The 11,660-nt window shown below is 32.7% G+C and overlaps 1 protein-coding gene across 1 annotated transcript; it reads right to left on the reverse strand.

Annotated features, from left to right (window-relative positions):
- Positions 1-7,151: 7,151 nt before the first annotated feature.
- On the reverse strand, positions 7,152-11,660 carry s100z (S100 calcium binding protein Z). The gene is made up of 3 exons (XM_052537598.1): positions 11,450-11,660; positions 10,956-11,112; positions 7,152-7,628 (listed from the first exon to the last, which is right to left on the reverse strand). The coding sequence occupies exons 2-3, from the start codon at positions 11,094-11,096 to the stop codon at positions 7,452-7,454; spliced, it is 318 nt and encodes a 105-aa protein (XP_052393558.1). The 5' UTR covers positions 11,097-11,112; positions 11,450-11,660; the 3' UTR covers positions 7,152-7,451.

Here is an 11,660-nt window from a genome sequence, read left to right on the forward strand (position 1 = left end):
AACGCCGCCGGTTTTTCTGGGATGCAGTGTTTGATTTCCACAGTATCTGTTGTTATCAGACTTGGTCTTGCAAGTTTCTCTGTTTATATTCCTGTTTGCTGTTCATATCTCCATGAACACAAACGCACACACGCACACACACACGCACACACACACACACACACATACACGCACACACACGCACACACACAAGAGTAACACACTGACTCTTTCCTGCCGGCTGAATGAAGCAGCATTCATTGTGATGTCTTATCAGTGCGGTAAACTGCATCTTCCTATCTGAGTCACTGGGGGAATAAAGTGTGTGTCTAAACACATCTAACACATACACTCATAGAGGCAACTTAAACATCCACTTTATCTCAGATGTATCTCCTAAAAGTCCTAAAAGACAGAAACATTTAAGGCAGTTGTTAATGTACAGTTCTAGTACAGCACTAATATGAATAGCATGTATAATATACGTTTTTAAAAGATGTCTCTTATTTTTATTCTTATTCTTATTTTATTTAATCATAAATACAGTAGAAAACATTAACATTGTGAAATATTATAACAATTTGAAAATAACTCTTTTCTATTTTAATATTTTAAAATGTAATTTATTCCTCTTCAGCGTCACATGATCCTTCAAAAATCATTTTAATATGCTGATTTTCTGCTCCAGAAACATTTCTTATTATTATCTGGGTTGAAAACAGTTGAAAGATTGTGCTGATGAGGGTAATTACAGTTCACTAAAATTTTAATTAAAACCATTTTTTACTGAAATAAAATAAAATGAATCTAAACTTATTTAAAATGTTCAGCTATTTGCCAACTAGCTATAGTTTAACTTGATGTATAAAAAAAAAAAAATGAAAAAAAAAAAATTATAATACAATTTTTTGACATATTTAAAACACACACACACAGAAACACAGCAAAATTACTTAAGCTTACCTAAAATGAAAATAGAAAATAGAAAAATAAAAACTAATTAAAAATATTAATAATAACTTTAATAGTATACATTATTAATAAAATCACACTGGTGCTGCTTTATATTTTTGTGGGAATTTTTTTCAAGACTGATGACTAAAAAGTTAAAACATTTATTTGAAATAAAAATCTTTTATAACATTATAAATGTCTTTACAGTCACATCAATTCTTTACAACCCCCCCCCCCCCCCAACTTTTGAGATAATTTGGAAAAAAAAGAAATTATTGATTTCATATTGAGGTCTTTGACTTTTGACTGCAGACTTTGGTTGAGAGCCACTGAAACTCTAAAGTCTGGGAAGCAGGACAGTAAAGCAAATGTCAAGATTTAAAAAAAATATGTTTTTTTTCCTTTAGCTGAATGAGAGCAGCCAAAATGGTTTTGCTAAATTAATAACAATCTGTTCCTCAGAAATCACTGCAGTGGAGCATCTTGAGCAAGTCCTTCTCACAATCCTGCTGAGATGGCAACCGACACATTAGCCTCAGGTGTGTGTGTGTGTGTGCTTTCAAGGATATTATTGTGACGTCCACTCATGTCCACAGAATGGGATTTTGAGCATAACATTGGACACTCAGTCAATCGTTTGAAAGCCATGAGTGATGCAAAGCCTTTCTGAGTCGTTTGGCTTCAGCATGACAAACTCACACATACACACACACACACAACACACACACACACACATTCTCCATCAGTCCACCTACTGTGAAAGTCTATAAAGGTGTGAAAGACACTGGTACTAACTCAGGGTGACGTGACGTTGGTGGCGCTGATAAGTGCTTTCATCTCATGCCACTGGAGGGCAAACCCCACAGAGATGAGCGTCATCCCCTTCGTCACACTCATCATCCTCACGTCACTTTCAGAAGCTTTCTTTAGAGGACTTTTGAAAGTTGTCAATTACAGTGCATCCGTATACAAGTGTTGTTCAGGGGAAAATATTGGGGTTGAGGAGATCTAATCAATAGAAATGCACTTCATCTGATTTAATCTGTGAAACAAATCAACGCGTTTGTGTCAGATTCAGCTTGAACGCTGAGAATCAGATTCATCAGCTGCTTCTCAGTAACTTCTGATTCAGCCAAACACTCCCAATGCCATTTATAAAGGATAACAGGCAGTCTTAAAATTTATTTCTATACAAAATAAATTTATATACAAAATAAAACTTGGATGTGAACTCAAATATATTTTATATATGTTTTTTTTTTAAATCAGTTTTATTACAGACTAATTTGGTTCAAAATGATTCATATTTAGTGCATAACGTATGACATTACTGACATATTGATACCGAAAAAAATAGCATAATTATAAAGTACTGTAGCATTCAGTTTACTTTCAGTCAAAATATGCTTAAAAGATGAAGGATTTACACTGCTGTTCAAAAGTTTATCATTATTTTATTAATGTTTAATGAAAGATGTCTCTTAAGCTCACCAAGGCTGAATTTATTTGATAAAAAATGAATACAATAAAAACAATAATACTGTGAAATATTACAATTTTAAATAACTGTTCTCTATTTTAGTATATTTTAAAACAACTTATTTCTGTGATCAAAGCTGAGTTTTCAGTATTGCACTGTAAAAGTCTTTTATTATCACTTTAAACAATTTAATGCATCATTGCTGCATAAAAGTATTAAAAGTATTAATTTCCTTAAAACACAGATGAACTAATAATAAATTAATCAAGTGCAACTGCCAATTAACAATAAAAAAATAACAAAATAAACATAATAAATTAATTTCAAGAAATAGTTCTATGTGTTAAGCTAAAATGTAACCAATTATATATGTCACGTATAAATCACACTAGCTGAACTTATTTCTTAATCTTGTCTGAAGGGATAAAAAAGTCTGCTTAGATATGGTATACTAAAAAAACAGAACAGATTCAATAAAATAAAAAAAACTGAATTACTCCATAATTACTCTATAATTATAGCATCAGTGTAATCAGCCGAGTTCTGTCTCAGGTACATTGTTGGTGTGTATTCTGAAGACGTTTCCTCGTCTGCTCTTCAAATAGCATGTAAGTGAGTAATCCTCATTATTTTTGGCTATAAATACTCTTTCTCTCACAGCGTAATGACCCATCTGTGCGGTCTAGTGTGTGCGACAGGCCGCAGAGTGAGTTTTACCAGAACCTGCTCTTCTTTAGAAAGAGCGGCGGGCCGTAACTCAGGTCTAAAACCGATTACAGATGTCCGGAAGGATGGGAGTGGGCGAGATGGATGAAACCCTCCAGCTCTCCGACATATCACTCACTTCTAATGAAGAGTCGGTGGATGATGCGGGAGTGACGCAATGCCTGACGGAGGAGTGGAGGTGTGCGAGGAGAGATAAGGAGGTAGTGAAGTGTCTGAAAGTCTCCTAGATAAGGCCGAATGAGGGGTGGTGATCGTGATTGTCCTGTGGGAACACGCCGGAAATGGATCTCGGAGTGGAGTTTTAATAGGGCCGTGCACACACTTTTTCATGCACCTCTGTTATAGCACACCGTGACTTCTCCTCCTAGTCTGACCCTTGTGTCTGTGCGGTGATAAATGGCATGTTCGGTGGGAAGGAGAGCGAGAGGGGGCGTAATCGCTTCCTCTGCTCGTCCTTGTTTCGTCTAGTTTTCTCTTATCGCTGTCACTGGTAAACAGACGGAGCTTCACGGGGCTGGATTTGTCTTTGTGAAGGCCGCTGTTGACGTGAGCATCTCTCTTGTGCAGACGGCTGGAGACCGATGCAGCGGAGCAGAGGCCTGATCTCAGACACCATCTCCCAGAACTCATTCACTGAGAGCGGAAACAGCAACAAATCCAACGGGATTGCACCCAGAGCTCGGCGGAAGAAATCTGTGCATGAACGAGCCCTCTTTTTTTATTAAGAACCGTATTTTGCTGTATAAAAAGAACCACATAATTTGGTTCTTCAGTGGCATAGCATCATATAGAACCCATAATATCCATCTATGCATAATAGCGAATGTGTACTACTATCTAAACCAGCATTAAAGCATTAAGGTGTCATTTACTAGGGGAGAACTTCCACTCAGGTGTTTCGGAAGAGGATACAAATGGAAGGGGGAGAAAAACAAGATGCAATGATGAATCGCTGAAGAGGAAAAGACAAATAGAATTAGAGGCCATTAAGAGACAACAGATAATTATCTCATCTTAGCTATCACGGTTAATCATGACTGATTCATCCACAGTAAAAGCAACCAGAGAGCGAGAGAAGGTGCACTGGTGGAGCATTTATTTATTTATTATTATACATGTCTGAAATGTCTCAGGTAACACCGATCGTCCGGCTACTGAAGGACGTTTCATAAATAGCAGCCCTCTGGCAGTTTATCACATTGAAGCGTTATATTACGGGTCGTGTCTCCGCGCTCAGGTTTGCAGTCACGTTCCTCTGCCAAGATCTTCATTTGTCCTTTATAAAAATACCCGGGTTGATCGACAGCCTCTGGAAATGAGGTCGTGTATCATTCTTACATCACATCGCATCATCGCCGACATCACAGTGTGTGCGTGTGAAGCATTAGACACCTGGCTGAAGTCGACTCCAGTCAAAGAGGACAGAGGACAAATGCATGTCAAAGGCAGATAGTTTAACCTTCATAGCCTTTATTTGACCGAGGTGAGATCTAGAAACAAGCCTCTTTTACAGGAGGGTCATTATTGCGAAACCGTAATATGCAGTGATAGTGACTTATAGGCTAATGTAAATAATACCCTGATAAAGGCCTGTTTGGGCTGATTAGCAATGGTGTATTTTAACATGTAGCCCTGTCTTACAATAAAGGCTTTTTATATTTTGCCTCCTATGTGAGTGCCTGGATGTGGATTATTTTTGTTTTTTGCCACGGGATCCACTTTTTGTTTTTGATAAAATGTAAATAGTTGACAAAATAAGAAAATATGCACACTCTACATCTGAAATAGATCTTTCTAACAATATCATAAACCTTCAGTTCAAATATGACATATAACTACGAATAATAAAAACTAAATTGCTAACTATTAAATAATAAAAATGCATGTTATTTATTATTTTAATATTATATAAATAATACTTTATTATTTTTAGGGCTATAAGGAGGATATACATTTAAATATTTAACAGAAATATATATATATATATATATATATATATATATATATATATATATATATATATATATATATATATATATATATATATATATATATATATATATATATATATATATATAAACATTTGTTCTATTCCAAACAATAACAATATGTAAATATTTTTTTATTAAGTTGCATAATATTAATAATAATAATTATAATTTTGTTGATATTAATAATAATAATAATGTTGAATAATATTCTAATCATTTTCATAAATAATACATATTTGAATATATAATAATAAATACATTTGTAAATAATTGATACAACATATTTATTATTTGTATTCTATAAATAAAAACAATCAACATGTTTTCATCATTAAAATAAACAAAATATGAAAATAAAAGAAATATTTATTATTTAATATCTATAATTATGATTTTATTTTTCCATTTACTTTAGTATTCTATTTTATAATTTTTAAGGCTATAAACTGGGCATGTTTTTCAAATTAAGCAAGTTAAATTATTCATTATTAAATAAATTCATAAATTCATTTATAAATAATAAATACTAATTTTTATTATTTTATTATTCAAAAGCTTTAGAGAGGACATATATTTCTGAACTATAATACTATCTAAACTATAATACTGTCTTTTTTTTGTTTAAGACTACACTAGCTTATAGATTATGCTTCAAAATTACCACACATGGACTAAAAGCCCTAAATATTTTATTTTAATAATATTGAATCCAGTCTAAACTTGTCATTGGGCTGAAAAAATGTATGAACCTCAGTTCGAAATGTGCCCTGAGACGTCTTCTAATCATCTCATAAAAATCTAACTCTTATAGTAATGGCATAATGCAATTACTGCATGTGCCTGTTCATTAAAAGGACATTTTACACAGTGAAGTTGCACACTGCTCTTATCACTGATGGTGCATGGGACAGAGACGGTAATCGTTTAGGAGAAACTGCGTCAGACAGAGTCGAGCTCTGGAGAGAATATCAAGTGCTCTGTAGAGAGAAGATGAAGCGCACTGCTGAGGGACAGACAACGGAAATGAAAGGTTTCTGAAGTCATTACTGAAGCACAGCAATGTTTTGGAGCGAAAACAAGACATCTGTTAAATATTGTGCCTTTTGTCTGATGTATTTCTCAACACAGACACTTCAAACCTTTAAGATGGACTATAAAGCACAAGAACACATGGTCGTCTAGTGCATGGTTTAGCTTTATAGTGCTGATACCAGAGTGATAAACTATTATGTGTTCCTGGATCAATATCATCTAAATGGGCAAAATTCCAATAAAAAGAAATCACAAACCCCATAACCGTAAAACCGATAGTTTACCCAAAACTGAAAATTATGCCAGTATTAAAAGAACAACAGCACAGCAATAATTCAATGCACTTGAATTAACCTTCTATTCACTGTGCGATGAAGAAAATTGATGTTCTTTCAGCTGTGTTTTTTTTTTTTACTTTTTATGTACTCATTATTTGTTTGGGCTTGTTAAAAAAATTTAATTCTCACAAAAATAAATAAAAAATATTTAATAAAAAAAAATCATTTTTATATTTGAAATAATAACTAGACACCAGCATTATTTAACTTTTATTTATATTATTATTCATTAACTTTTTTATATTTGATATGGGCTTTTATTATTTCTAGTAGTTTTTGCTTTTTCTTTTTATTACATAAATAGTTATTAAAAAATTACTATTTAGGTTTTTACTTCAGTTTAGTTTTAGTTCAGTATTAGTTTTTATTTATTTTCATTCAGTATTTTAGTGCTTCAACATAAAATGATTTACGTTAGTTGCCAAGACAGTATTTTTTTAATCTAACGCTTATAAATAAATATATACAATTTTTATTTCAATTAACAAAATGTTAGTTTAAGTTAACAATAGCAACCTTGGTGGACACACTACAGTTTAAAACATCATAACATACAGCAGACTGTTTCCCAAACCATTTCTTTCTTTAATGGGAAGCTGTATGTGCACTAATGAAATGAGAAAAACAACATGATTCAGCTCTGATAATGTTATTGATTTAATAGATTGTATATATAATATATTTAATGGACATAGAAGCAGAGGTCAGATCCATTGTATTCTACAGGTATAGGATAATAAAGTCCAGCTTTTGATAAGTACATCTTTTCATTTCAGAAAACAAGTCATTTTAAATAATTGAAATTAATAATTTATTATTATGTAATGAATGCCTTTGATATAAACCAAGGATTGACAGTAAATGGCTAACATAAGGACGTGGTCTGGTTCATGACAAACGGTTTAATGCATCACAGAGCATTACACAAGCAGGTACGTTCATGCATCCCTTTCATTTGCCTTTCTTTTCGTCTTTGCTTCTCTTCCTCTGTTGTTCCTGGAAGAAGTCATTGCACGCAACTGTCAGCGCCGCCACCAGCACCACAAACTCGTTAAAGTCGACCTCGTTATCTTTGTTGGAGTCCAGATCGTGCATGATCTTTTCCACCAGCATGGGGTCTTTTTGAGACTAAACAAAGACAAAACAAACACAACAACTCAGCTCAGCTTGAAACGTATGTGTGCTATATTGTGCATGGTACGCCACTGAATGCTGATCAGTCAAAATAGGATATATCCTGTATTTTCATATAAATACAATATATTTAAGATTTAAGAATTGTATTATGTACTTTTTTATGTTATAATCATTTTGATTATATATATATATATATATATATATATATATATATATATATATATATATATATATATATATATATATATAATCAAAATGATTATAACATGAAAAAGTACATAATACAATTCTTAAACCTTAAATATATATATACATACATACATACACAATATATTCCTTTTATGAATTTGAAAAATATTTTTTTTATGAATCTATAGTTGTTGTATAAATATTTAGTTATGCTAAAAAAATTGTTTTATTTTATGTTAATATTAATTTATATAATTAAATTGTATTCATTAAAAATAATATTTTATTAAAAAGGAATATGTTTTGATTTAATCAAATATTTATAATTTAAAAAATATATTCTTTTATACAATATTTTGCTTTGTAGGACTCTTTCATTAAAGTGTGTCCAGTCTGAATTAAGATTTGTTGTATTCAGCCTTAAAATACAGGTCCTTTGTGGCCAATAACAAACACAATCTGATAAAACCTCTATGGAACATATACTGATTTCTTATAGAAATTGCTTAATGTTGGGTATATGTTTGTTTTTATATTGAGCACGAACTCTTTTTCCCTGATCCTGTTAGCCTGTTTCCACACCGTCCAAAAAAAATCATCAGATCCATCTCATGGATATCCATCCATCTACCCTGACATTCACTCCACGTGAGCACGATTGGGCAAAACCCAGTGGCCGTGGGTCCCTGAAGCTGGTAACTGATGAACCGTGACTTTAAAACCATCAGACTCCATCGGCCTGTGGCTCCACTGAATGATTGACTTGTGTATGGTTAACACACGAAGCCACCAGACATGGTTTAACATCTCACGCATTACTCTTTCTGCCTCCTAATGTTACAGTACACACTCTCAGGAGAGCGTGGACGAGTCTGTTGTGGCGAGAGAGAGGTCAAAGGTGACAGTCTATTTCAGGATGATGCCTCCTTCTGATGATGCGTGCACAACGGAGACCCCATCTCAAGAAAAACACATCCAGCTAATATTTCATCCCAAAAATTAAATGAAGAAAATGAGAAATTATGTTACGTAACAGGGGGAAAAACATTACAATTTTGTTACATTGAGATGTAATTTGCATGACAATCAAGCACATTCGTCCTCATAATACTAATGCAATCAAAACAATCTACTTTTCAGTTTTTTGTTCTTTTTTTTTTTTTACTTGTTTCACATTTAACTGTATCATTAGTATAAATTAGCATAATATTTTATTTAAAACAGAATGAACACATTACAGCAAAAGTTAACGTCAAAATGTTCTATTCAAACAAAATACACACACATACATATGTATATGTGTATATGTGCATATATATATATATATATATATATATATATATATATATATATATATATATATATATATATATATATATATATATATATACATATAAATGATTTTTTTATGTTTACTAAAATGAAATATGTGCTGTTAAATATTGTATATTGTATATTAATAATATGTTTATTAATCTGTATTTATTTCTGTATTGCATTAAAATTAGAGAATGTTTCCACAGGATTATTTTTATAATAAAAAGAGTATACGTTTAAAATAATTCCTTACAGGTTTATGAAATTCAGTCAAAGAGGGAGGAGAGGCAACTTATTTTCCTCTTGATCCTGTAGAGTCTTTCTCTCTCTCATACACACACACACACACACACACACAGATCCCCAAAGATCTGTATGGATTCATCAGAGACGCTGTTTGACCCAAGCACTGTTTTCCTGAACTTTTGTCTCACTGAGGTTCAGATAAAGTTTCCTGATCATGAATGGGGTCATTTTTATAGAACGAAATTGTGTCTGATGGGAAAGAAATAATTAATTTAATGCATTTCCTCAGATTTTCAGCCAACTCAGCAAGTGGCCTGTCCCAGTGTGAGAGCTGGAATTACACGCCTGTGAACACAGGAAATGAATTCAACGCAAACACAGTAAACAACATGAAAAGTTTGTTGTGCATTTAACAAAATAATTATCACTAATCAACATCACTCACTCCCATATTAATGCATGCAGTAAGAGCAGGGTATGTGCTGGAAGTCAAGATGAGATCTTCAGTTTTAATAGATGGCATTAAAGCATTATGTACAGTTGACTAAGCAGTCAGTGAGGTGATGTTATGGGCTGTTTTCTTGAAGGAAAGTGAGCACTTTGAACTGCATGCCAAGAGATTTCTTTCTCGCTCTCTGTGTGTGTTCATATAACAGCTCTCATGTGATATGAGGTCAGAAGATTATTTAATACACATGATTTAAATTCACTTCCTGATGAGGAAACCAAAATAGAGCTCACTTACCATAAATGCTTGCAACAAAGGGTTGCAAATGCATTCAAAAATATCCATAGCATAATATACTGGATTTCTATATAAACTATTAAAAATCTAAATAAACCTTGGTTGTGACTAGGATTGCAAACAGGTGGAAAATGTCCAGTCAATTTGGGAAATATTCCAGAAATTTTGGAAACTTTCCAGGATTTTTTTTTACATATATATTTCCATGGATTTTTGAAAAGTTTCCAGAAATTTACTGGAAATTTTCCACTCCTTAGCAGCCCTATTTGTGATAAATTTACTATGATTTTTTTAATCTGGTAACTTCATGCAGTTTTTTTTTTTTTTTTTTTTTTTTTTTTTAATTAAATAAAGTTAAATGTAAAAATTAGGTCAGATATTATGTTTCCTTATGGTAAAAACCTACACATTTTCACTCTTAAAAGCATGCTTTTGAATTTTTTGATTTGAGCAATGCTAATTCATAAATTATATTTATTAAGAAACATACACATACTTATATATTGTATATTGTAATTATTATTAATAATAACATTAATAATGATGATTATTACATTGTAGAAATTATATTTATCAATAAATGAAGAATAAAAAACTAAATGCATATATTTTATTACATTTTACTGTACATTCTTATAAATGTGCATACATAAAAATGTTTTGGTATGTCTCTTTTGCTTATATTTTTCCAGTCTGGATTAAGATTAGTTGTATTCATCTGACAATGCAGACTCATAAATAACACGCAAACTGTGGTAAAGGCTAGAAAGAGCTAGAGTTCTCGAGCTTTGAAATTTGTTGTGAAAATTCTGATCTCTAACCGTGAGGAAGTCTGTAAGTTCACTGTCAAGAAGTTCTTTCAGCTCTCCTTTACTGAGTTTGTATTTGTCTCCCTCGCTCCCTGAGTAGTTGTGAAAGACCGTGATGAGTGCATCCATGGCTCCCTCCAGTTTACTGGGCATTTCTGCTGCAGAGCACCTGTGGAGCAGGTATGACACACATCCAGTTCAGACCGACCCGCTGCTGCTCAGACATAACTGTTTGATTGCTATATTTATTAACAAACACTTCCAAAGTATCATAGCATTTTTCTGGACATAGCAGAATGTCAATACTAGTGCACATTAATATAAAAATCATTCAGTACCATAATGTCAAAATCCCACAATGGTACTCACACAGCCAAATTACAATTTATTTGCAGAGGTTAAAATAATTTTACAAATAAATAAGTCAGTTTCAATACATTATCAGCTTTCCTTTAAATATGAACAGAGCTCTGAAGTTTGTTGGCAAAGAGAGAAAAGTGTCTTACCTTGTTGAGAGCCGAGGAGTGAAGTTCTGTGTTGGTGAACAAACTGTTTTCAGGAGTGGATGAAGTTGTTTTTGAGGTAACCTGTGCAGGGAAGACCCTCCTCTGTTGTTGTGACGATGTATGATAGCTCAGGTGTTGTACCATAGTAACCCTTCCACACACCTGCACTGAAAACACACTCCAAATAAAAGAGCAAAGGCCTCCTGAGAGC

Source organism: Carassius gibelio, chromosome A21 (assembly GCF_023724105.1).
Source record: "Carassius gibelio isolate Cgi1373 ecotype wild population from Czech Republic chromosome A21, carGib1.2-hapl.c, whole genome shotgun sequence".
Lineage (NCBI taxonomy): Eukaryota > Metazoa > Chordata > Actinopteri > Cypriniformes > Cyprinidae > Carassius > Carassius gibelio.

What these genes read in the sequence shown, in the direction of transcription:
- s100z (XM_052537598.1), bottom strand. Translation starts at nt 11,096, where the DNA reads ATGCCCAGTAAACTGGAGGGAGCCATGGATGCACTCATCACGGTCTTT. An exon ending in AACTTACAGACTTCCTCACG is followed by an intron (nt 7,629 to 10,955) that starts GTTAGAGATCAG and finishes GTCTTTGTTTAG; the next exon opens with TCTCAAAAAGACCCCATGCT.